This window comes from Rissa tridactyla, chromosome 3 (assembly GCF_028500815.1).
Source record: "Rissa tridactyla isolate bRisTri1 chromosome 3, bRisTri1.patW.cur.20221130, whole genome shotgun sequence".
Classification (NCBI taxonomy): Eukaryota; Metazoa; Chordata; class Aves; order Charadriiformes; family Laridae; genus Rissa; species Rissa tridactyla.
Window position 1 is genome coordinate 118,872,585 of NC_071468.1, and position 27,245 is coordinate 118,899,829.

The following is a 27,245-nucleotide window of genomic DNA, read 5'->3' on the forward strand; positions in this document are numbered from 1 at the left end:
TGTTGTCTTTGTAATTTGAACCTTTCTCCAGTATTCCTATAGACGCAGTCCTCAACCATAGCCAACCCACAGCAAATGTGAAGGGTATAACCCCTCCTTCCCAAAAATGTATTAGAAGGATCAGCTGATGGCAGGAACACATCTGTCTTGGCAGCTGTGGTCTGCCAGGTACTTGTGCCAGCGCTGGGAAAGGCAGCGCGGCTGCTCACCGTCCCATCTCAGGCCACTTTGACTGGCCACAGATGTTCCTGGTGCCGAGTCAGAGTGGATGGTGTGAGACAATACGTGTCAGGTGACACAAATAATTTATATCTTGGAAGCCAAGGAACTGGACAGGCACATGGGGTCAGTTTTTCTCAGCTCCAGTTTCTGTGCCCAGTTTGAACCAATTCTAACCGATTTCTTAACCAGCTTTTATTATACAGTAAGACATCAACAATTAAATTACCAAGCCTCAGTTTACTACAGCAAGCAAAGCGTAACCCAAAAGCCATGTATGAAACTTGTTATATTCTGCGAGATTTTTGGACATCTGCTAGGGTGGACACGAGTGCTGCCCCCAGCGCTGTGGGCAGACGCAGGAGCTGCAGCACGTGGTGCCGTACCTGGAGGAGCTGCTTGTGCAGTCAGACATCCATCTGCAGGCTCCAGTTCGGTACCAAATGTTGAGAATCAGCCCAATATAGGTGTGTCGCCTTGAATGCTCCCAGCACCGTGTTGTTTAATCTTGTTATATTTTTCCTCTTTGATAACTTCGTTGTAGACGAATTTAATTTCTCAGTAGCTAATTTACAGCATCGTAAATGGCGGTTCTCCATGCTCATTATAAGGGGCTTTCCATATATTTTTTTTAGTTAAAGTTTGCCTCCCTCTTGCTCTTGCTTCATTTTTATGGGTGTGTTAATTACTTTCAGTTATATTACTTGGAAACTCATTAATGCGTTTTCATTAAGCACATTATTTTGTGCTGTTTCCGCCGCTTATATCTTTTGTCCCTTTTATTTTCCCCAAGTTTGTGCAGTGAGAATTTGAGGAACGTGTTGCAAAGGAGAATTCCCCTGTCACTAAGTCTTTCTTTACAGATGGATTGATGGCCAGGGATTCATTTCATGTTTGCGTATTGCACATCACTAATACTAAGAGCAAAAGCCCTGAATGGGTGATGAGGCTTCTGTTCTTGCAGTCAACAATTTTGAATAATCACTACGTAGGAAACTCCTGTTTGACTGATTATGCCATTACATGGAAATACAGAAGCCTAAAAATCGCATTATTTTCCACTGTCTCCAAGACTCATTTTAGAGCAGCTATTTGGATCCCTGCCACATTATCTTTAAAAAAAAAATTGACGTCTGTACTTGTGACATTGTCTAAAATGAATCTTCATCCATGGATTATTAACTGCACATCCCTTATGGTCAACAGCTTAATTAAATCAGATACTGGTGACCTTAAAACTAATTTAGCACTTTCATGCATACTCTTTTCTGTTTGCTTCATGTCAAATATGGATGCGATGGTGAAATCTTATTCCAGCATTAACGTTTGCAGCATCCTGCAAAATGAAGCGCGTAGTTTGGTTTGCACAATGAAAATTAAATGGAAGCAACTTACTCTGGTACAAAATGTGCGTCGCTGGTCAGTTAACTAGAGTAAAACGACCTATCGTGTTGCATTACGCTGTAGGTGAGGTGTGTTCCACAAGCCGAACCACTGAAGTATATTATCAGTTCCCTGCCTCCGGTTACTATTGGATATCACTGCGCTGATTTGCAAGAATAATCTCATTGTATACTCATTAATAGAAATTAATTAGTGGAAGACATCTCAACAAAGGTGTCCTCAAGTTTCTTTAGCTTGGACTATAATGAGATTTGAGAGGCATATACAGAAAGTAGAACCAGCTTTCCCTGGGCTTTTCTTAATGTTTTAAAAGCTTAGAAAAAGCATTAATTACACTGTTCACCAAGTGGCTGAATTTGTAGGATGTTAAAAAAACATGTTTCCACCTCTGCTTTTCTTCTGCTTGTCAGCCTGCCTTTCTGCTCTATCCCAGCCCGCTTTCTCTGCCTGTCTGTCCTGCCCAGCGTTGCGTTGCGTTAGCTCGGCTCACTCCGGTTGCTGTCGCCCTAGGTACGATACGATAACCAACCAGTGGGAGACCATCGCTCCTCTGCCAAAGGCTGTCCATTCGGCCGCTGCGACCGTTTGTGGTGGGAAGATCTACGTCTTCGGTGGGGTGAACGAAGCCGGCCGAGCTGCGGGGGTCTTGCAGTCCTACATCCCTCAGACTAATTCGTGGAGTTTTATAGAGTCTCCAATGATCGGTAAGAGATGCGTGGTGGCAGAGTAAACCCGTATTATGACAGAAATCTCTGTGCTACAGGTATTTTAATACCTTTGCAGAAAGCAAATGAGTTGGGGGGGTGAGGGGAGATATGTTTACAACAGATTGGCAGGAATGCTTGGTACATTATACCAGAGGCAATTATCTGGTTCTTTACTGAAGGCAATTGTCACTCATTAATACAGCTAGTTATCAGCTAGAAGTGATGAGTTCAAAGTAGAGGAGAAAGGAAAGTGGTTATTAGATATGGACAACTGGTAATTTTAGATCCAAAAAATCGCAAAGTGCAGTGAAACTTAATCCTGGCATCATGCGTTGCTCCACGCGGTTCTGCAGCGCTGCTCAGTTAATGGATTATTACTCATGGGTCTGCTAGGATGTCGTCTGTCCTATGGGAAGCGGCGGTCATTCTTAACTGGGGTTTTTCAGTGGTGTCCAAAGGCATATGTGCTTCAGAGGCTGAAATCTCCAAAACGTGTAGAGTATTAAAACTGTGTTTATTAGTTTATGATGCCCTCGAGGTCACCGAACATTTTATAGAATAAAGAGCAAGATGAGAGGCCAAACGTGCCACTCGACCAGCAAACATCAGAGGTGCAGACTTCCTTCCAAAATTAGGATAGTGCTCAGACGTTTGCAACTTACTTGCTTTCTGCGGCAATTTGCACCCTGAGCGCTTAGGCTGCTTTTGGAAGTGAGGTTTAGCATTCAGCTTCATGAGGGTGCTTCACGTTACTGCAGGGTGACAGCTGACCTGGGCCACCTGCTCTGTGCTGGGTGGCCGTGGGCACCCATCGGTCTGGCTGTACTCAGGTGGCCAAAGAAACAGCACTCACGCAATCATTGCAGAGAAGCTGCTTTGGAGCGGCTTGCTTTTCCATCCTAGAATCGTAGAATGATTTGGGACCTTTAAAGGACTTCTCGTCCAACCCCTGTGCCATGAGCAGGGACAGCTTCGACTAGATCAGGTTGCTCGGAGCTCTGTCCAACCAGACCTTGAATGTTTCCAGGGATGGGGCATCTACCACCTCTCTGGGCAACCTGTTCCACTATTTCGCCATCCTAAACCTCTTAGTCACGTTGAAGCTGTGACATAAGGTGCTTCATTTTAGAAAAAAAATCATGGTCTCGTCATTGAGCCTGGTGGAGCAATAGGAGTAGCAAGTAATACATTATAGAAGCACAGTTACAAGGTGCTCAGGTAAGGCCTAGGCATATTCTGAAAGCTGAAATAAGCTGCTCTTTATTGTGTTGTAGCTTGTTACAATTATTATGACTCTCTTCTTGGGGTTCCCTAGTAGATCAGGTCATGAGGAGCTGGTACAGCCACGGCTTTAGCCTCCGCTGTGCAGCCAGCGCTGCTGCTTTCCGACTCCCTTGCTGCTGTTTGTGTCCAGCCTAACATAACATGACACGCATATGATGCAGCATGAAGCGCCCCGCGGGAGGGCGTTAACCGGCAAAAGTCATGTTTATGTAATACAGCGGCGCAAACAACCCTATTGCCTGGCTTTTTCCATCACGTGGCTACAGCTGCCGCTGTTCATTTAATCCACTGACTGACAGTCTGAGATTTTCCTGTACTCGGAGCGTGTTGCAAAAATGAATGCATTATGCAAAGAGGTATTCTTTTCCCTTACCAAAATAGTACAAGTGCCACAGGAACTAAGAAATTGTTCCCTGGGCTCGTTATACTGTCTAGCAGGCATCAACACCATGCGTGCTTGGAAAAAATCATCCAAACCATCCAGAGTTGGGTTCGTCATCCATTGTGCTAATGGACGTGTACTATTATTTCCTAACAAAAATACATGAAAGACACTGGTGGAGTTAAAAGATGGTATTTATGTTTGCTTGCTGTAAGCAAAGTTAATTAGTTAAACTGAAGGCATAAAATATACGATGAAATGCGGAGTTGCTGTGTGTCTTTGTTGGGAAATGTATAACGTCAATTTATTTGCAAATAAAGTAAAATAACACAGAACCTGAAAAATTGCACCCCGGTGGAGAACGTCTGGGAAACTGAGCTGAAGCGATGCCTGATCTTCACGAAAAGACTGTGGGAATATTGGAAATATACTTTAATTTCTCCAGCTCTACAAGATCCATAGTATCACCTGTATTTGTGAAGTGTCCCCCAGGAACTGGCTGCTCTGCCAAGTGCAGTATAGGCAACATTTATCTAAACCAAAGAGGGAGTAGAAGGAGTCTTGGGGTGCTTTTTACAAAATCGAGCTGAAGTGAACCCCGTTGTGGTCACTGCTGTGGTCACTGTCTTTGACAGCCTCAGGGCCTTGTTGCGTTGATCTATGAATTCTTAGGTGCCCCTCTGCGCTAAGTCAACTGAGATATCTGGTGGAGAGTTGTGGTGTTTAAAGTCACCCCAGAGATCAGTAAAAACTGTTTGACCTCAAATAGGACAACGGATTATTTAAAAACATCCCGAGCATGCTCAGATATGCAACAGCAGATGCAGGTATTGAAAGCAGCCAGGGTCTCTGGAGACTTTTCGACCAGTAGTACCTGTCCCAAGTGACTGTGGTATTTTACGATAGTGAGTTGAATGCAGCGTGGCACGCATCTGAACCCAACAGGTCCATCTCTTCCAAAGCGTCATGCGCCAACCTAACCCAAGGCAACACTGGCATCAACCATGGCAAGGGGGAAGGTCATTTTTTGGCTAATCTGAAGGGAGGTGAAGCAGGCTGCATACTGACACCCTACCTGTGCAGAGGAGATGAGGAATGGGGACCGATAGCAAGTCCACACAGCTCAACCCCTGCTCTCTTCTGCCTGGGTTTCTTCTAGGCATAAGCAGTGAATTCACTCCCAGTTTCCATTTGTTCCTTAGCCTTCACCTGCCAGGAGGTGTTGGGACATGGATGCCTGTGTGCAGTAGGCATGACACTGGGCTCACCAACACGTTGCACATGGATGCTGTGGTAGCCTTCGGGCAGGTGTTGATTACACGCGTCCATGTTTGGAGATTCCATTCCAACATTCCAAGACGTTCCCTATCCTTTGCCCTGCTTCAGTCTTCCCCGCCTTTGGAGCCGGCGGATGTTCCTGCAGCAGCACAGCCCACAGCTTGTTACTGGAGTAATGGAGCTTCCTGGGGCTTTCACACCGCATGTTTTTGATAAAGCACCTTGCACTTCCCCTTCCGGTGTTTTGAGCTGCAAGAAGTCTGCTACTGTTGAGCCAAAGTCCTACAACAGTAAATGAACCCAGGCTACGTACTTGCAGCACCCGCCTTTCCATTTCTTGCCAGGCTGTCCTACATAGCTCTGCTAAAAATGTATTTCACGCCCAGCGTCCTGAAGTTTGTCTTATTTAACAAGATGGCCATAGACATGCTGAAGTCAATGATTGTAAGTAAGCCTAATTATCTTGTCACTGCCTCTTAGTTCACTTTGTGCCTTCATGCCAGGGCACTAAAATACACCTTTTTTGATACCCTGAACAGTCAGTGCCTGTACTGGTGGAATTACAAGTTTTTATTAATGTTTCTGGACTGTAAGAAAACCAGTGTTTAATCATCACCGCTATTAAATTTTAAAATCTGGTGAGAACTCCGGGAACACAGAGGTCAAAGATCTATGTGCGTTTCTGGCATCTAGTCCGAGTATCTAGTTCCTCACCATACCGTTTACTCCCGCAGTGATATGTCTGACCAAAGTGGGACAATCACAGAACTAAGAATGCAAGAAGTATCTGGAAAACAACATTAGCAGCATCTGCGCATTTTACTGCACTGGCCCATAGCTTATTTTGGTTAAAATGCATAATGATTCCCATGAATTGATTTTTAGACTTTACAAGAAAAACCAGATTCATGTCTTGGCCTGTGTCTCTGCCCAAGGCCAATAGTTCAATAGCCGTGTGTGGGTTTGGCCAGCTCTCACCTAGAAGTCTCAAAGCAATGAGTGTTAATTCTCATCCTTCAATGTATTTTTCTTAGTGTTTTTCCCACTAGTGAGCTTGAATTTCTCTTTCCTTTGTCTCACCCACTTCTCCTCCATATTTGCCATATCCTCTATTCAGAATGGTTTTTTCCACTCCTTGATGTGTTCCCCTCGCACATACTTACTCCGCCCTCTCCCCAACACAGTCAGTATTTTTGTGTTTGCCCTTTAGCAGATGTCCTCCCTTTCACTTCCTACCTCTGCTTCATCTGCGGGGCCATGCTTTGTCCAACTCCCTCCAGTTCATCAACATTTTGCCTGTAAACTTGATGCTGAAATTGCCCCACGACGGCAGGTGGAGCCTTCCGCCTTGGCATGGGTCATCCCCCGCCATGCTGACGCAAAATGCAGCGTTTGCGAGTGAGGATGCTCAGCTTTGGGGTCTCTGAGGACGATTTGCTCAAGGGTCATTGGGGCGACCGTAGAGCCCTGCGGCGGGTTGTGTAGTTATGAGAACTCAGCTAACAGGAGAGCACCGTGCCAGAAGGGCTGACATCCGAGAGCCTGCTGTTAATTGCAATATCTGCATTTTGGCCTCACAAGCTATGTTAAGGATCAGACCGCAGTCTTCTGGCGGCCGAGGGGCGTTATCTTATCCATTACTATGCCATTCTTGAGCTTGTCTGCATAGTATTCAGGGGGGGGAAGAGGCACTGACTATTAAAATAGATTTAGTTTCTATTAACTAGTCTCCTTTCTCCAATCTGCTTCATCACGTGCATCAGCCACCCCCCCTCCCGCCGGCCACCCGTGCCTGCAGGGAGACCTTTCAGTTGGCTTTATATCTGGACTGGTGGCTTGCCCACATTTCTTCCATCTGACAAAAATGCTTGACTAGCTTGGTTTTAATAACCTTTTTCCATATGAAGTGCTGCTGCCATTCATTGTAATGCCACTTCAGTCTCTGACCGAGTGCTTTACTGGAAGGCAACATAAGATCTTTAAGCAATCATGAAAGGGAAAGCAGAACGGTGCTACTTGACCATATTATGTACCGAGAGATAGGAGAGCCATGAAACACATCACAGACAGCACGCTGTCATTGTTCAGCGAGGAGAATGCCAGTAGGTTAAATTAGCAACCCCATGTGAAGTGCACCTTGGCTCAAGGATTGTCGTTGAGTGCATACCCCTTCCCGCAATGACCTGTCACTAGGATAGAAATACTTGCATATTTTCCTATGGCAACAGCAAAGGAGAATGATGTTATGATGTTATCCATTTGGAGAGAAGAGTACCTTTTATCTATTCTTTCCTTTACATTTATTCTGCCTTTTAATCTCAAGTGTGCTCGCTGTCCTGGACTTACCCCATTTAAGATTTTCCAGCCTGAAATGGATGACTATATCCAACAGCCCCAACACTTGAATTTTGGAGGGGAAAGGAGGCTGTTTCTCTGTTTCCGTGCTTCCTCTCCCCTCTTTTCCTTCACTCCGGCAGACTTTTGAAATAACCAGTGTCCCCGCCGTATCCCACAGCAAGCCTCTGACCCATAGGAGCTCGTGTTCACGCCCAGTAGCGTTGACCAAAAAGCCCAACCAGAACACGCTTTTGCAGCATTGGGCTCCCCAGCCACCCGCCTGGCACTATGAGCATGTTAAGGACTTAAAGCAGTGACAGAAGTTGGAGTCTCCTGAGTGTTTGCATGAGATTACCAAGCCCTGGAAAGGACAACAACAGGGGAAGAGTGTGGATAGCACCGGAGATGAAGTAAGGGGAAAGACCGAAGGTGGTCATCCACACCTAGGCAGTAGGAACGATGGCTTGAGTATTCCAAGCTCCCTGTATCCACGAACAACTTCTACCTCCATGGTAACAAAACAAAAATAAAACACACTGTTTTCTCGCTACCTGTCTCTGGAGGGGTGTCCCTCGTGCCTTGCTGCCATATCTTCATCAAGATCGGGATACCGTTCACTGTGAACTTCTCCCTTCCTGAAAGAAACAGCAGTGATTTCTCTGTTTCTCTATCTCAGGCTTACTTTCTACCAATTTATTAAATTGTAGCTAAAACCAAAAGCAGTAGAAAGACAACAGAAAGGTGATGTATTGAAAAATTGATGAGAATCAAACACAATTGCCTCTTAAAAAAAGAAACAAGAGTATCAGACTGTCTGCCTGTTTGAAAGAAAGGAAAAAAATATCACTATAAAAATAACCAAGGGGTTTCCCTCTCTTTCTTTAACAAAGAGGAACGTGAAGTCAGTGATTCAGTCTCCTGAGAAGTCACTGTTTCTGCCTTGAGGGAGCCCCAAATAATTTCCCTGTGAGATTTGGGAGCGGAGTTCTTTTTTTATGCGCGAGTTCCATTCTCCTGCAAAACAGTGCTAGTCAAAGAAAGAAAAAAAAAAAAAAAACAGGAAGATGTGATAATTAAATATGGAAAATTTCTGATGAGTGTCTTAACTGGAAAAAATGTCACATATGCAAGTCTGATTTGGAAAGGGATGCGAGACGGGTTGTTAGGACAGATAAGTCTTTCTGATGAATTATAGTGGCTTAGTGGCACTGAGAAGAAACTGAATACTCCTTGTTCTATTTTCTGGATGAATTAGTTTCTTCCCATCTGTTCCCAAGGATCAGTGACATTTTCCTAATACATCGGTGGTTTTTTGACATAAGCCTGTAGATACTCAGCGTAATAGGAGCCTGACTTTAACCCCTAACGTGTTTTGTCTGTTTTCATGCTGGGTGCTGCACCCCTGTCCATCCCCCTGGGCGCCCACCGACCTGGGCTGAGATGACCTGTGCCAGACCGCCCCACGGGGTGAGATGACCTGTGCCAGACCACCCCACGGCCATGCTGGAGCAGAAGCAGACACCACAAAACCGTTATTTTCCTTCTAACTTAACCAGTTCAAACCCCAGTTAGGGAGGTGATCTCTCTTCTGGAGAAATTCATCAGCTGTTGCTTAACTCATGTCAAATTACATCTCTTGTTAAATATGTAATGGAATAAGGTGGTTTTACAAGAATGTCAGGGTTACAAACGCCAGCTGCGCGAGAGGTAAGCAAATGCCAAAAGTAAAGCTGCGGGGGCTGGGTTAAGCCCATCTCTTTCTGTGTTCCTAAAAGGACACAGTCAGAGGGTTATGGATCTGGGAGGAACAGGCAGAGCCCTTCAACGTTATGTAGAGGCCGTTACCAGAGGTGTAAGAGCGTAATAAAGATGATATCGAGCCTCCTCGCCAGCGCAGTGCCCTGACTCCCCGCGCTCAGGAGGAGCATTGCAGGGGCTGACGCCGGCAGGGCTCGCACTGGAGGTGCAAGAGAATCGCCCTTTCCTGAGCGTATAAAACCACAGATTTTGGAGAGGCTTTAACATACAGCTACATATGGATGATTTTTATAGAAGTGTCCCCTGACACCAGAGTAACCCACCCAGGCCACGTCTGCTTCACGCCCCAAAGGGCCCGGGCTTCTTAGAGAACTGGTTGTGAGGCTTATTTTAACTCAAGTCAAGCAATGTATTTTCCCATCTTTTGTTCCCAGACCCTTCTGATTGGTTTCGCTGAAATGTTGATTAAAAAAACCTGTATTAGCATCAAGACAGACACCATCATGAGAAATTTCAGCCCAACTGGCTCATATTTAATAATGTGCATATGGCGTGCTAGTAGCATAAGGGACAAGTCAGCTAATTTAATTAGAGTTATTTTAGTTGATAATTTATGGTTAGTTTTACCAGTATTTCTAATAATGCCGCAGCTAACACACGAACTTTAAAGCATCCTTGGAAACTCTGATTGGACTTGACTTAGGATAAGGGACTTGTGTAATTTCAAACCCCAACCTCACACGGTTCGTTGCTAAAATGCAGGACTGCTTGGAGGTGCGCACGCGTCTGAAAATAAAAATGCGGGTGAATTTACAAGACAGATGAAGGGGAAAAAAAACCTGGGTCTCAGAAAATCTTCTGGATTATGTGGGTGACCTTCCCACAAGCAAAAGCAGAATACGAAAGAGAATCAACTATTGGATATTATTAAGGGTGTCTCTGCGCTGTGGGTTTCTCCCGTACTTAGCTGCTGCACAGGCATGGGAAGCATCTGAGTTAAAATTTGAAGCAATTCAAAATTCTGAAACAACTTGACATCTTAATTTCATATGTAAGAGTGGAGCTTTCACGGTGACTCCATTAGGCTTTGGGAGAGGATAATTGTACTTTACCAGTTTAGAGGGAGGTGCGTACTGGGGCGTGAAGGACTGATGAACTTTAAAAATGCCTTTGAGAACTTGGGAGAGAGAAGAATAAAACCAGGAAAGGCTTCCTCATTTTTCTTTCCCTAGCCTTGGAGGTTTAGAGAAACGTGACTTATCTATAAATAAGGGGAATGTATAAATAAAAAAAAAACAGTCTCCAAACCTGAGCCTAAAACTGATCTCAGTGTTGCTTTCCATTGACAGATAACAAATATGCTCCTGCAGTCACTCTCAATGGGTTCATCTTTATTCTTGGAGGAGCTTATGCACGAGCAACCACCATCTATGACCCAGAAAAAGGCAATATTAAAGCAGGTCCCAACATGAACCACTCCAGGCAGTTCTGCAGGTGAGAAAAACCATTAAAACTGAATTACCGGTGCTTTAACATTTTCTGGTGATAAATAAGCAAACACTACCTAACAGTGAAGGGGAGAGGGGAAGGGAGGTGTGTGCCATCTGGGGGTTTGCCTCATCTCTTTTTTTATACGTGTTCAGGGACGCAGCACCTCCCAAAGTGCACATTTAGGACCCTACTATGGTTCTCTTCACATTCAGGCGCAACGGATCGTGGGGAGGGATGTGTGTTGGGCTCCCCCAGCAGACTGCAGGAACGCTGTTTTCCTCAGTTTGCCACGTGTAACCGGAGGATGATAAATACCTGCTGTAGGAGAGGCCACCGTAATGTGGAACGTGATGTTGCTAACTAGCTAAAAGATCCCTGAAAGAAAAAAAATACTGAGTAAGCACCACACACTGATATTAATTATTATTTATTACGTGCTTTTGATTGCTTTTTGGGCTCGCTTCCCCGATCCTGATCACAGGTTTTAACAAACTTCCCAAATTGGCTGACAAAAATAAAACTTGGCACCCATGGCAGGTACTGGCAGCACTTAAAGGCCTTTTAAAAAGTATTACATGGCTGTTACAGAAAGACGGGCTTGTTTCAGGCTTTGTACAGCGCCAGCCCCTCGCAGAGCGGGTCCCTGTGCTGGGGACTGGCCAAGCTGTCGGTTTCATGGGGAAAAGCCATCGCTGGTCCACGCGCGGCACGACGGGCCCTGGGTGAGGGTTTGTTATCAGTGCCCAATGCAGCAGCGTCTTCAGGCACTGCGCAAAACCGGGACAGAGGGGTTGTGCTGGGCAAGTGCCGGCGCAAAACGCTGGCCAGGGTGGGAGGAATAGCAGCGACAGAGCAGCAGATGGGGCCACAACAGACCCGCATCTCCAAAACGTTCAGCCAGCAGCTCTGCTCCTTGCCCCAGGGGCATCCCTGCTCCCCATCCTGCGGTTGAAAAACACCTCCGTGTTTTAAGTTGTTGCATTTAACCTTTGGCTTTGGCGGAAAAAATTCCTTCTTGAGAAAGCATGTTCGGTTTCTCTCTTTTTTGCTGCTTTTTTCTGGTTTTCTCCTTTTTTTCCCTTTCTTTTTTAATTTAAGGAGCGCCCTCTCTTGGCTGCTGAAGCATATTTTGTTGTAAGTAAAGGACGGGGAGCAGCCGGCTCCATCCCGGGCGGCCGTGTGCGTCCTGCGCTAAGGTCCAGTCTTCCTTGGCCCTCTGCTCTAGCGGGAGGCAAAGCAGGATGAGGAGCCTGCAGCACTCAGGCAGCTGCTGAGGCTGGTTTTCTCCTGCAAACCACAAATAAAGGGGACAACACAGCTCAGGATTAGAGCCCTAACCAGTAAAACGGAACACGAGGGACTTGTGCATTTGATACGTTCCCGTATGGTCCCATAGAGAGAGATGAACCGCCCTTCGAACATCTCTCTTTTACAAAACATAATGAAAATCTGTTAATGGTGCATCTGCAATACGCTACAAGGGAAATTGCACAGTCGTGGGCGATTTCAACCCGGGGCCGTTGGCTGAGCATCTCACCCGAAAAATTCCCAAGGTTTTTAGTGTGAAGGGATGCTTTGTGCTGCACCCCGCAGAAGGGAATCCAGTGGGAGACCTTGTGGTGGACCAAGGAGAGTAAACTGGTGACTTAAATATTAGCTGCTGCTTAGGCACTGTAATAAACTGGCTTTGCTGAAGTAGAATATGACATCCATCAGTAAGCAGTAACGTCAAACTTTTAAATTTATTTTTATTTTCCCAAAGCCTAAAGCAACAGTGGTCTGGAAACCTACATTTATAGTGGGATAGTCACCAAAAAAAGGAATAGTTCAGTACCTCCCAATTGGATGCCAAAAAAGGCACACTTTCAAAAATTCTTAAATGTGCTGGGGAAAATATTTCAGCCAAAAGGAAATGTAAAACCTAGACAAAAACTAAATAAAGCAGTATGTATGGAAATAGGGAAGACGGGAGGTTAGCAGTAACAAATAGATGAAAAACTGGCTGCTGCTACAGGAGGCCGAGGGAACGGGGAAGTCCTAATGGCTAAGAATGGCATTTTAAACCATCTGGGATGAAATTTGTAATTTTAATCGGTTATCAAACCATTGCTGATGAGGCTGATGAGGTAGCAAAGTGTAGCACAAACCGATCGGATGGGTATTTCTCATCTGTATTCGGAAGGGCGCAAGAAGGTTTGGTCCCACGTTCTGCTGCGAGGGGACCAGAAGCGGTCACCGTTGGCAGCAAGGAAAAATGGGAACGGAAAAGGTCAGAAATTAAGTTCTCAAATCAGGCAACCTGGCCATCTTGGATGCAGGCGTCTTTAGAGACTTCGCTGAGAAGCTGTTTGAACCACTAATGTTGATTTTTAATAACTCTTACAGTTCAGGATGGTTCAGGGCACTGCCAAAGTGTTTCCATATTTTGAAAAGGTGAGAGGGAGAATTTTAGTGCAGCAATTAATTTTGCAAAGTACCAACATCAGGCTAAGTGGTCTCACTTAGCCTGATGTTGGTCCTCTGCAAAATACCAGAGTGGTTAATTTGGGATTTCATCAACAAATAACTAGATACTAATAATATAATGAAGAGCAATTAATGCACTTTCCTGGAAAATGGGTCTGGTTAAACCAACCTCTTGTCTTTTGCGCTTTTTTGGGGGGGGGGCGGGATTTGGCTCTTTGTTTTGGTTTTTAATAAAACACACCTGACTGCTAAAGACAACTGTGATGCTATAATATACTGCGATTTCTCCAAGGTATTTGGCTGGTATTATATGGAATTAACAAGGCACACGTTAGAGAGATTAAATCTGCTTCACTGACAGATCTCAAAATGTAGCTGTTAATGAGAAGATATCATTGAGCAAGGCCACCGGTAGCAAGCACTGATTCTTCTTCAATGCTATTTAATACATCTACCAACAATCCAGGTAATAGAAAATCTCCCCTGGTAAAGGTTGCAGGTGGTGTAACACTTGGCGGGTAAAAAATACTACAGAAGGAGCTATTCCAGCCAGTTACCTGCATGTCTCGGTTAGACCGTCTCAAGGTAGCAGCCGTCTTTTAAGTGCAAAGTAATAGATGGAGGAAGCACAATCGCGAGCTGGACCTGCGTAGCAGCCCTGCTCCCCTCAGAAAGCCAGGCACTCAGAGGAGGACGTAAAGGCGGCCGCTCAGAGCTACACAACGTGAGCTCTCATCGCAGTGCGGCGGATAAAAGGTCAGTGCAATGGTGGATATATAATATGAGCCCTAACATGGGAATGCAAACAAGTTGAAGCTGGGAAGAGAGAGTGCTGCTGCGAGAGGAGTGCAGGTCTCGGGTCCACGCGTCGACGTGTGGAAACATCAGCAGAAGTTCAAAGGGAAGCTGCAAAAATGACCCCGGGTTGCAAATCAGATCTTGGACGTGAAATTTCAGGAGTTTATCAAAGAAAAGCTGAGAGGTGACTCGATCACTGGGAGCAAGTGGAAAAGCTTTCAGTCTGGCAGACAGAGGCGTAGCGGGTTACAAGGGCTTAGAACGTCAAGTTACGCATCTCAGCCTTGGAGCGAGGCGCTTTCCCAACAGCAAGGATAATTAAACAGTGAACCAGCAAGAGAGGGGGCGAACTCACCAACACTGGGTGTTTGTAAGAGGCGATTAGATACGTTTCCAAGAGAGATACTGCCTGGGGAGAAGTGCATGGCCTCCGTATACACAAGCTCAGATTAACTAAGCACAGAGATCCCTTCTGACCTTAGTCTGTGAATCTATAAATTCCTCATTCCACTCATTAGCATGGATCACAAAAAACATGGTTTAAAAGCAGCAACATAAACAACTTAAAAATTAACCGCATGCTATTGATCTCCTCTCACCAGGAAGCACTCGATACCAAATTTGCTGGGAAAAATCTTGCCCGCATCACTTCTATTTTTATCTGCACTGTTTCTACGTCGTCGTGAGTAGGGAGCGTGATGGCTTCGAGCACGGGGAAAAGAAATGTGTGTGACGTTCCCGTGTGTGAAAAATTCAAGGTCCATTCAAATGGTTTAAAGATCAAGTTGAACTACTCTTAATGAAAAACGAAAAAGAAACAGTTCGGGTCTCCAGCTCACAATCAAGGGAAGAGCAAACTGAGCATCATTTTCAGATTAAGCCTGGCCTGAGGGAAGTCAATAAGAAATTTGTGTTGACCTAGAATTAACCCTTTGAGGGATGGTACCGAACGGGCAAAGAGCTATAATGGGCCTGAGGTGTTTTAAAATTCACTGAGTGTGCACGTGCAGATCTTGAGCATCTTCCACGTGACACGTGAGGGAAATATTTGGCATTTCCCAAACATGAGGCAAGTGTGTCCTGTTTGCCACGTGGACCCCTCAGTTTGGCAGCCCCTGTCCATTTGCGGTACCTTGGAGGGTGGTGGCAGCAGCAGACAGCAGCCGGCAGGGATGAAGAGCCAGGACGGTCACACCTTGCTCCGCCGGACACCTACCTCCAGAAGGACTTGCAAAGACATCCCTCCCCTCCAGCGCTGGAGAGTCCTCCCTTTGCGGGCGGGCGCTCTCCCTTCCCGCCGTGCCCTTTAAGAGTCTATTTTTCCATAAGCAAAAAGAATACTGAATGCGTTTCTGTGCATGATTAAAAATTCCATATTCTGCTCGTTTAGGATGCAGGCGGCGTGCAAACAGGCGTGTGCTACAGAGAGCCTCCACGGGGCAACCGCGGCAGCGTGATGGTGCCAGCAATAATTCCAGAGCAGCTAATTTAGTACCAGCAATTCCCAACAGACACCAGAAAAGCATTTTCTTCCTCCTCCTCTGACTGTTAACCAGTAAGATTTATTAGATGGTTCTGCCGAATGGAAATCTTTAATAAAACTTCGACTTGGGCTGAACAGCACAAAACCAGGGTCGGTTTGTGGATTTTTTTTCTTTTTTCTTTTTTTTTCCCCTCTTCTTTTCAAATAAGCCCTTGTTCTTGAACAGTGAAGCATGGTGACTCCTGTGCTTAACTACCAGGCATTGCTAATGCACGGCACCAGCCGCAGACTCCCCCAGCCGATTCCTTTCCTCGTTGCAAAGTTCGCGGTAACTCCAGGCACTGGAAGGGGTTGGAGCACGGCTTGTTTGGACGGATATTCCCAGGTGAAGCTATTACAGAGCGCAGTTCCTTAATGGCCGCGCGCTTCTCGAGCCCGCAGACGTAAAGGCCGGTCTGTTCAGCAGGCAGCATTTGCAGCTGGAAGTGTTTGCGGTCCAGAAGGGAAAACCAAAATCTTCCAGCATATCTGGAAGGAGCCGTGTGGCCGGGACTATGCTCCACGGCCAGCGGATGAGAACTGCCGCACCAGACTAATAGCAATAATTTCTGTAGCGGTTTATGACATGAAGGATTTTGCTGTGCATTAAAGCGTAACTGATACAGAGCACTTGGGCCATTACTGATGTGCGACGGACTTTGGAATAAAACATTGCTGGTTTTCAGCAATAAGTAACAATGCCACATGATGGCTGTGGATCATTAGCAAGGGAAAGTGCTCGTGGAGTATGGGAGAATACAACTGGAGCTTGGCCAAAACACCCACACTAATAATCCCGCTCCAAGAAGTGGCATGATAGCCTCCTAATTGACCATGACTAATCTGGACCCTCATTTATCCATCTCATTGTAAAGATGACACCTCTGGCAGCACAGCACGGCCACCCGAGCTCCAGCCCTCTCGAACAGAACAACCTGGCTGCCACCCTGGCCGCAAAACAGCCAGGCAGGTTGTCGGCACCCCTCCCAAACTCGGGACGACGCTTTGGCACCCTGAGCACCACCACCCACGGCGTTAGCAGCCGTGCCTTTCCCTTCGGCGCTGCAAACCACCCTGCAGCTTTCCTTAAAAAGTCCCTGGTTTAAGCAAAAGCTTCTGGGACGCGTGGCACTCTGCCCGGCACCGCACGGAGCCGCTTCCCACCGTACCTGGCACCCTGAGGCTTCTCTTGTCCTAGTGCTCACCCCACCCAGGTGACGAGCATCGTTCAGTTCTACCTCCAGGAAAGCCCTCCTGAAATCTTAGGGCAGGAAAGAAATTCATCCACTTCTAAACGCAGGGAATTTTTTTTTTCTTCTTCTAAGCAGAGTCTGTGTCTATCTAACTGATCATATTTAATAACCTTTATGGAACTGCTCCAAATAAATTGGTGGGCACGTGTGCCTGCATGGGCAGGAGTGAGGGGGGAGAGGAGCTTTGTTTGTGGACTCAGAAGATATTAAGTTTCAGGGAATCAAAACAACATGCCAATTCAGCTGTTTCAAATCTCTTCTGCAACCCTAGGCATTACAATATAGGAATTTATTTTTTTCTTTTATAACGTTCCCTGATAAGGCTGACGTGATCTTTAGGACTAAGCAGGAAATTTTTAAATAATAATAATCAAAATTAACGAATGTTGCTGGTAGGGCCACTGCTTGGCGCTATGTCTGGCCATCACGACTGGGAGAGAGAAGGGCTGGAGCAGGAGCTGCGGGGCACTGGGCTCTCAAACACTACAGAAAAGAGGCGCTGACATCCTGTGCTTTGGGTTGCGTCCAGCCTACTGCCCATCAGGAGATGTAAGATGCTTCTGAACAAAAAGTGGAGGGTCAATAACAGTCTTGGTGGGAAGGTGGCCACCAAAGCAACGGCAGCTGAGCTGCCTGAGCAGGGCCCCAGCTGAAAGCACCCCCAGCTGGTGTGTGCTGAGCCCTGGTGCCCCACACCTGAGCTGGAGCATGACTAGGTTTGCTCACATGTGCTTAAAAGTTGATTAAAAAGCAGTGCAACGTCAAATGCGGCAACAAAGGCAAATCAGGTCCTGAGCTGCATCTGTGGGGGTGTTACTAGCAGAGGTGGAGATGTGATCATCCCAGTCGGCACTTGTCAGCCCGCACCTGGAGTACTGTGTCCAGTTTTGGTCCCCACAATTCAAAAAAGATGTGGACAAACTGGAAAAGGTCCAAAGAAGGGCCACGAAGATGATCAAAGGGCTGGAGAACCTGCCCTATGAGGAAAGATTCTCTTCTCCCTGGAGAAGAGAGGTTCAGGGGGCACCTCATCACAGTGTGCAAGTCCTTAAAAGGTGGCTACAAGGAGGAAGGAGGCTCTCTCTTCACAAGAAGCCACATGGAGGAGACAAGGGGTAACAGGTACAAGTTACACAAGGAGAAGTTTCATCTCAATATAAGGAAGACATTTTTTACAACACGAACCGTCAGTTACTGTGACAACCTCCCCAGGGACATGGTGGAGTCCCCATTGCTGGAGGTTTTCAAGATGGGACTGGACAGAGTGCTAGACAATCTCATCAAGGCTCCCTTTCCTACGAGAGGCTGGACCAGATGCTCTTTTGAGGTCCCTTCCAGCCTGGGCTGTTCTATGAGTTTATGATTCAGTGATTGGCTTTGTCCATCAAGTCACTTAATGGCCAGCTGTCAGAGAGGGATCTTCTCTGCCAACTGTTAGCTCAAGCTGGGGAAGAACTGCAAGGTGGATAGGCAGAGAGGAGATTTAGAGGGTATTCAGGTTACACAAGCACTCCAGCTGTGGGCAACCAGGTCCCCACCAGCCCTGGTGCGCCTCAGCCTCGTTGGGATTTTCTTAGGACCATGATTCATAGCTCTGTGGAGGTCAGCAGATGGACCGGACTCGTGGTGGCAGTGCTGGGGGACACGGTGTGATCCTCTGAGACCGCTCATGGTTTGGGCAGTGAAGGATGCCCTGGCACCTCGGGTGTCTCAGCTGCAGGGCTGTAGGTGAGGCCTCTCAGAAATGGCGGTAGTTACCCGGGGAGTGGCAAGCAGGGCCGTTAGCCTGCCGGGTAATAATTTTCAAAATACTGAAACGTATTTTCCTGGAAAGAGTGGATGAAGTGACCTCCGTTTCAATGCCGATCACCTTCCCCCCCCGGCGTGCTGCCGGAGAGGCGGGGGTCCCACTGCCCCCGGAGCTGGGGAGGGTTGGCGTCCCGGCAGCCAGGCTCTGCATCGCGGAGCTTCCTTCATTCCCAGGCTCTGACAGCCTGTAATCATTTTATCTCTCAGGATTAATGGCACCGAGCAATAAACTCACATCCTAATTATTGTAATTATTCCTTTCTTTGTACATCAGCCTTGGTAACGATGTTTTTACAGCTGATGGGATGGAAGGGAGGGGAGAAAAGAAATATTGTCACAGTAATGAAGAGAGAGCAATGAGCACCCTCCTTTCCACTCACTTTCCTCAAGGTTTGAGAGACCACTTGAGTTTCCTATTCCCTGAGGTCCCAGAAATTAGCAGTGATTGTCCAGGACTAAACTCCTAATTGATCTTAAGTAGCTACCTGCCACTTTAGCCCCAGAGATGCCAGAATGTCTCCAAAGTCCCCTGCACACGTAAGTACCCGCTGCGGGCTTAGAGCTGCCTGTTTCTTCATAGCAGGAGCAGCTCGCTGTTTTTCATAACCTCAGGCATGACTCAGGAGCTAAGCGTTATGCCGGTCTTATCTACGGGAATTGCATACGGAGGGGGCAGAAGCTAATCTAATTACCATTTAAAATTCATACAGTCTTCCAGAGGGTGGAATTCCGCATCCATTTCTTCCCCGGCGCATCGGCATCACGGTGGGAGGTTACAGTACTGAGCTGCTTGTCTCAGCCGCTGGCCATGAATTTCTCTCAGTGCCGTAGCCCAGGTGCCGGAGAACAAGAGCAGCGTTTGCCAACCCGCTGCAACCCCTGATCCAGAGCATGGGCTGGGGAGGAACCCGGAGCCGTTCGGGAAGGTGCGCTTGGCTATTCAGCTGCTGTAGTGGCAGCAGCTGCGGCTTAGAGTAGCTGCTACCAGACATGCCACAGAGGAGACTTAACTAGAAGAAATGTGGGCAGCTAAGATACTACGGAGGAATTTGTGAAGCACCCACGTCCCCTTTTAGAGACCTAACACTACACGCCTAAGGGATACCAGGCACTTAAGGCCAGACTTCAGCCACGCAGCGCACAGCCAGCTGGGAAGGGCAGGAGGTCGCTTGGCTACTGTTCCCAGGGTCACCTACAGCACAGATGGAAAGGTCTTTGCACAGGGTCCTCCCTCTGTCCATCCCCTTCTTCCCATCCAGAGCAATCGCTCCATGCAGAGCGGTCTCCTCGGGTAACGAGCAGTATTAGACAGACCCCGTATTTACATGGTAACAGACACGAAGGTCCTCTCCTGTGCTGGTGAGAGGTACTCTCGTCCACACCAAAAAATTAAAACTTACCTGAGGCCATTCATGGGCAGTGGACCTCAATCATCAACACTGATGGAACCAGCCCCAGGCTCCACGCTCCACACCAGTATTTCATATAATTGCCTGTTATCGATAGTTTTGCAGCCAGATCTTTCTTGGGGAAATCTTTTCTTCGTTTGGCAGTTTGTTTGGGTTTTCCCACTTCACCCCCAAAAATTTGCTGAATTAATCCATTTGCCTTATTTTTTGGGTCACTTTTTGAGTAGGGGTGCTTTTCTAATGACCAAGCAGCATTTCATTAGAGGACCGAGGCAGCAAAGCTACCACACTCCATCTCTGACACTGGACCCTCTTCTGCCCGACGCATCCCGAACCATATCCCAATTCGAATAAGCTTCTGTCTGCTTCAGCTTCACCATTAATAAAAAGTGAAACACGAACAGCAACCACTACCCCATGGCCTCATTTCTCAACTCTCACCCTGCTGGTTCCAGCAGCCCCTCCACCACGTCGGGACTGTCTCAGCATGGGGTGGGACCATCCTCCCCCCCATCCCCATGCCGTATTTTGCAAACTCTAAGTCCCGGCCTGGTTTGCTTTTAAATAGTTACTCGCTCCAGTACAGAGATGGGTTTTCCACCCCCCAACAAATACCTTAAGCCCTAAACTGTGGTTTAATTTACATGTTTGTCCCATTTACTGGGGCGGCTGGTCCTGCCATCTCTGCTCCCTCCTGGCAGGAGTCCCTGCCGGGCAGCGCCTCTCCGCCTCCAGCTCCGGCCCCTTTGGAGGTGGGCCCGTTCTCTTTCAGAGCCGTCTTTCAGGATGACACTTGCTTTACTCAAGTCCTCGTTCTTCCCCATTTCTCCCTGACGTTTCAAAAATAATTACCAGTGGTTCAGTAAGTTCATTAGCAAACTCCCTCAGGACCCTGGGCTATGTATCATCCAGCCCTGCTGATTTGTGGATAGGCTCTAATCAAGTGTTTCAAGTCTCTCTCTCCTTCCTCCTCCTTTCAGATTAACAGTTATTTTGACAAGATTCTCATTATTTCCTATTTCCTGGCGGTACCCAGGGACTAGGCTTATTTGAGTCCTCACTGTTGTCATTGTGGGTTTATTTTTAACCTCAGGCTCTGCTTCTCCACAAGGACATCAGAGTTTTGTGGTCTTCAGAAACATGTTACTTTGTCGGTGCCGTTTTAGTCTCGGTTAATCCTGGGTCTTCCAGCGCTCTCTGTCTTTTGCCTTTATCACTTCTCGTTATTCTTTTTACCGCTACTCCAAAATTAGCTAAAGAAATGACTTCGCTTTTACCAAGCCTACAGGGTTGCTACCCTTCTCCAGCTTCTTAGATCTAGGCCACCTTCTTGGCTGCAATTAATTTCCTTCCCCTCCTTCTTTTTGTCCCTGCTGTCCTCTGGCACACACTCTCCAAGTCCCTCTTCCTTCCGACACAGCCATCCCCCAGCTGCTCTTAGAAGGGACCCAACCACCAGAAGACCTCTTGGAAGGGACCCCAACCACCAGTAAAACCACTGCCAGCCCCGTTCGTCTTAACAACATCTTTAAATGTTGGGGGACAAACTCGGGCAGAAGAGCAGAGGGAAGGCAGCATGGAGAACGCGGCAGCCCTGCAGAGGCTTTTCCCACCCAGCTGCCTCCGTTGTCCATCTGCCCTTCCCAAATACACACCCCGGAGCCCAGTCCCTCGTTGTCCGTCTTCACTAGCCCAAAGCGAGCGTCAGCATTATCGGAGAGGCCGAGGGATTAAGTGGAAGGAGGGAGGAGGAAGAGACGAGGCTGAAGGGCAATTTTTCTTTCAAGTACCTTTCACACCTGTGCACCTTCCCTTCTGTCGAGAGCCTACAGACCATGGGATTAGCCCAGCCTCGTTATCCTTGATTTGCAAGAGGTGTCCGAAGTTGAACACTTCCCTTTTTAAAAAGCAGTAAGGTTTTGTTGTTCTTCTTCAGCGGCCACCATACCGCGCCCGTGCAAACCCTCAGCTGCACATCCCCAGCCACCAGATCCTGCGCCCCGGGTGGGCTTCTTGCACCAGCCCTCCTGGTGGCAAGGAGGACAGGTCAGCAGGACCCCTGGGCGCTGCCACCACGGAGGGGGCTGAAGCAACAGAGCATTTTTGGGAAGGGTTTTTATTCCCCCCTTCATTGATAATTAGAGGAGTGACTTGAAGCAAGGGTTTATTCCAGCTGAGGTGGTGGGGACCCCAAATTGCTTGGATTGCTTCTGCGTGTGCGTGGTGTTGCAGGGACACGTCGTCCTGCTACGTTTGCTGCAGATCCTGTACGTGGGCTGGAGAAACACCTCACTTGGACTAATTTCTGTTGCTTAAATTAGAGACAACATTTACCTACCTGGCAGGAACACAAAAAGGATTAATTTGGGGGAAGAGAAAGGGAGGGGGAAGAGAAAGGGAGAGGGAAGAGAAATGCCCACACACCTTTATATAGGTAATAATAAAGGGTATATTCATTGTTTACCCCTTGTTACGGAAGACTGGGTTTGTTTTCAGACGAAAAAGAAAATTGTTGGGTGAGAAGACTAACTAAAACTTTCTTTTTTTGAAAAAATACAGCGCTGTGGTTCTGGATGGGAAAATTTACGCCACCGGTGGGATCGTTAGCAGCGAAGGACCTGCCCTGGGAAACATGGAAGCCTACGATCCTAAGACGAATACGTGGACACTTCTACCAAATATGCCCTGCCCTGTTTTTCGACACGGCTGCGTAGTAATCAAGAAGTACATTCAGAGCGGCTGACGTTACCCGGGAGTTGGATGGAGAACTCTTTGTACCTGTTGAAAGCGGGCAAGAAGATTACTACGACTTACGAAACAAAAGCAGCAAAGCCAGCCAGTGAACATATTGCTCTAAAGTCTTGAATAGTGTCTACATTGAATGTAGAAAAATCATCCTCACCTTTTGGTGAACAAGGAGCAGAGAGCTCCGTGCTATGTAAGATATTGTAACTTAATAATACAAGGGTGTCACTAGATGTTATAGTGGCACTTGTTCTGGACGTCGGCTTTTGGTCAGCCCAGGTGCAATAGAATTTCACATATTTTTTAAGCTGGGGAAGAGAGGAAAAAAAAAAAAAAAATCTGCATTTTACTTCTAGAGCTCAAGCTTGATTCTTAAAATAACCGTGCAGATTAGTTTTACTATTACACTTTAGGCGTCAATCTATTTGAAAGGTCAAAGTGTCCTTACCACTTTGATTCCGACATTTGTTTTTAACAAATACATGCTTTTCAATACCAATGCCTGAGAGAAATCTTGTGTGACAGATGGCTTACGTTGGTGTCAGTCTTCCATCAGATCAAAGGAATCTTTCAGTTCTCGAGAGCAGAGCCCAGAAGGGGGGGTGAGGTGGGGACTGGGGGGAAGAAGAGTAGCCATTGGTAATAAATTCCGTGTAAAATGATGAAAGAGAAAAAAAAAAAAAAAGGTTTGTTGGGCTGGATGAGTTTCTGCTCCCGGTGACACTTGTGTGGGCACGTGTGGCCATGCCCACGGGTCGGGGGGGGGCTCCTCACCTCTTCCTCCCGGTTTCCGCTGGTGAGCGAACTTGGCAGTGCTCGATTCCCGTAACGCAAAATGAAAATGGTTTCGATTCCAGAGGTGTTCTCCTGACAAAACTGCTCTTCACTTCTTCTGATTGGGATCACGTTAAAACACACGGCGCGGTGTGGGATTTCCACGTTTTCAACAACCGGAGAAGACGCCTCCTGCTGTGGGTACGCACTCGGTTTTGGCTCTCAACCAAAATCCCTTACCTAGGGATTTACGCCACTATCTTTTATGTAAAGTCTGAGAAGGTTTTTTTTTATTATTTTATTTTTCAAGTTTCCCCATAGGCGTGGAAGCCTTATACTTCTCTTATTTACAGATTTTAAACACACGAGTTTAAATCCCATGGTAGAAAAATGCATAGACTTAAGCCCAGTATAAGAGACTTAAAGTGATTACTACGTAGAGTTGTAAGTATATGCACAGCACAGGGGTTATATTTTTATATATATTAAAATATTGTCTATCCAGAGAGCGTTGTGATGTGGAAATTCTTTATAAATTTATACAGAAAAGGATCAAATGGGAGATGGACCGGGTAACGTAGAGGGGGCAGGGGAAAGAATCTTAAAATTCACAAGGAGGAAGTAACCCCAAGCTAAGGATTGCCCGATTTCTTTCCAAGTAGAGGGAAAAAAGTTGCCATACTTGCCTTTGCAGACTCAAGTCCCAAATGCCATGCCGGTAATTCAAGAAGGAGGGTCCTATACAGGGCGAGGGCGAGATCTTGCAGTCAATATCTGGTTGAATTTCATACCAAATACGCTAGCCTTTTTATACGGAGGGAGGTCTGCCTACAGCTTCGGGGAAATCAATGCAGGTGGTTAGCTGATCATCTTATTTTATTAATAATCGTTTATAAAATAAAAAAAAATGAAATTTGTATCTTGCAGTATTTAAAGAAAAAGCGCTCACGTCAGCTGAGTCAAGCTATAGGGTGACTCAAGTCTCTCATTTTGACAGTGAGGATCCAGCCTTTGTTATGCAGTTGTTTTATTTATTCTTTAAAGGAAAAAAAAAAAAAATAAATAAGCACAACGAAATTATATACTAGTATGTCATTTAAAGTATTTATGTCAAACAGGGTGCAAGTGTGAACCTACAGATTGGAGCACAAGTTTCTAACTGCCTGGGGCAGGACTAATTTTAGTGTTGGTGTGTGTCTGCCTCCAAAGGAGGTGCTACCTGTCAACAAGGCCGAAACACAGTCAACATTTCCAATTTAGCTTACTTCCTCATTTCTCACACTGGAACAAAACTGGCTATTTCTGTGAATAATATTAAAAACAGGGTTCTCTGTAATGGTATTGTATATAGTTTATGTTTACTGTTAAGTTCTTGTTATATTATAATAAATATATTTATAGATCTAGATTCAGCATCCAGATTGGATTAATTGTGTCACGACTGACCAAGAAACAACGCGGCACCACCAGTCGCCCCAGGGCTCGGCCCAGCCGGGGATGAAAGTGTGCGCGTTCCATCCAGCGTGCTTCTCTCGCAACGCCACAAAATTTACTGCTAATACTGAAGCGCTCAGTAGCTTCCAAAGTGCTTCCATTCTCGTTTCGGAAAAATTTCTCGGAAGTGATTCTTGGGTTTTATTCAGCCAGGCTGTTTCTTCTTCATCTCTTTCCCCAGACGTAAATTAAGTAAAGAACAAGAGGGCTCACGATAGTTGGGGAAACTGTATTAAAAAAAAAGCACTGATAAACAGCTTTTTCCTTTTTTTTTTTTTCTTTTTTTGGTGTTTTGTTTTGAATGGAAGTTAGGATGTGTGCTACAATGCTGCTGCCGTGTCTAAAAGATGAAGGTCGCTTTTGCCCTATGGTCAAAATTCCTTCGTATCCAGAGCGGGAGCTCTGCACCTCACCGGCCACATCTTTCAGAGAGCACTTAAGTGCAACCGTTCCTGGTTTCTTTGATGTTTCATTAGGGCATCATCTGGTAGTTGTAAAACTGGATATGGAACAAAGATGAGCCAAATATAACTAGTCTCAAATACCACCGCAGTGGAACGTTGCAGCTGGATCTGAGGAGGCAGTATCTGTTCTACACATTAACGGGAAGAATGGAACATACATTGAAATCGTCTCCGGTTCTTACAGAGTGCGTCTATGTGAGTAGTTACGAGCATGAGCAGCAGTTTTTAACCATTTTAGTTTAGGCTTAGTGGCTGAGGTTGAACAGCCTGTGAAGATTACTCAAAGCCTGGCAATTCAATATGCGGCAGGAATCCAGACCAAGCGGAATGAGTTGCCAACCTTTTCATCAAGGCTCTGCAGAGATCTCTTACTCAGCGCTAGTCAATAATACTTGGTAGGATGAACAAGACACAGGTATTTGCTTTACTTGTATGTGGAAATTATTTTAGTTCCCCTCCGGGAAGTTGGCTGAGCGCATTTGCCAAATGAATCATGCGCCACATACCTGCTCGGAGATTTTTCTTCTAAAAAGCTTTAAGAAATTGAGGGGACGCGCTGGCTCAGCAGCCCGAGAACGATAAAAACGCTTTTGTTGCCTGGTTTGACTCTCCCCTGGCTCACCTGGGAAGGCGAGAGATCTCCAAATGGGGCTGTTCACTGCGTTCAGGTGATCACCCGCCCCTGCCAATTTACACAACTCATCCACCCTCCTCCCGCCGTTCCATCTAGCGGCAAACACACTGTACTAATAAAACCTCAGCAACCCTGTCTTTTAATTAACCGCGGCTAGGTGTTAAGGCTGAGCTTAGCACAGTGCAAGCGGAGCAAGCTAATTAGAGCATTCGTTACACTTCAGCTCGCCCTCGGTGGAGTCCCGGCAATCCAAGCGCCGGCAGGAGCCCCGGCTTTGCGCGGCTGCGGGGAGGAGCCGGGAGAGGAGCCGCAGCCCGACGTGACGAGTGACGCCCTGTTTCATCGGCAAAGGCACCGACGGCTTCAAGTCCTTGCCCACCCGCCCGGCTGCCCGCGAAGGATGTCTCTGAACGTTGGAACCGATCCCAAAGCTTTTTTCCGCTGTCTCAAACGTGAGGGCGAGGTCTCGGGACCATTCTGCCTCCCCATCACCCACTGAAAAAGGTGACAATATCGGAGCAGGGGACAAACCCACAACCAGCGCACGCAGTCGGGTGCTGGCAGGCTGCGCCCTGCGCCAGGTCCATGGGAAGACGCTGACTCTGTAGCCACTTTGACATTTTTACAACTTTTCGTGCTAAGACAAGCTTTTCAAATTGGAGGAGACCCTTAAGCTCAGCCCTTAATGCCTTCTCTCCTATTTCAAGTCGGCTCCAAACCAGGAGCTGAAGCAGGCTTTCGGCTGAAGCAGAGATGCCAGGATAGGCAGCAGTAAGTTCCCATCGTCGGCAAGTGTTTTGGGATGACAACTTAAGGCTGCAGGAAAAGCCAGGAAGAAAATGGTCAGGAGGGGAGCAGATGGACGTGTCTCGGGCAGGGCGATTCCATCACTCATCACCTTAAGCTGGACAGTGACACCAGAACAGAAACACCCGTTTTTCCTCCAAAAAGCCAATCTGTTCGAGGCGTGATTAAACACTGGCTGAGGTTAGAATTCATGGAAGCAAGAGCTGCCAT

The 27,245-nt window shown here is 46.7% G+C and overlaps 1 protein-coding gene across 8 annotated transcripts in view; it reads left to right on the forward strand.

The window, feature by feature from the left end:
- Nucleotides 1-24,927, forward strand: part of KLHL29 (kelch like family member 29) — a 408,570-nt gene extending 383,643 nt beyond the window's left edge. For 7 of the 8 annotated variants that reach the window (XM_054193778.1, XM_054193775.1, XM_054193770.1 and 4 more), the window contains 3 exons: nucleotides 2,134-2,327; nucleotides 10,719-10,863; nucleotides 22,677-24,927. In XM_054193778.1, the coding sequence (XP_054049753.1) occupies nucleotides 2,134-2,327; nucleotides 10,719-10,863; nucleotides 22,677-22,860 (523 nt within the window). In that variant the 3' untranslated portion in view covers nucleotides 22,861-24,927. Of the gene's footprint in view, nucleotides 1-2,133; nucleotides 2,328-10,718; nucleotides 10,864-11,072; nucleotides 11,218-22,676 lie in introns of those variants that run through there. The other variant, XM_054193771.1, reaches the window with a different exon arrangement.
- The last annotated feature ends 2,318 nt before the right edge of the window (nucleotides 24,928-27,245 follow it).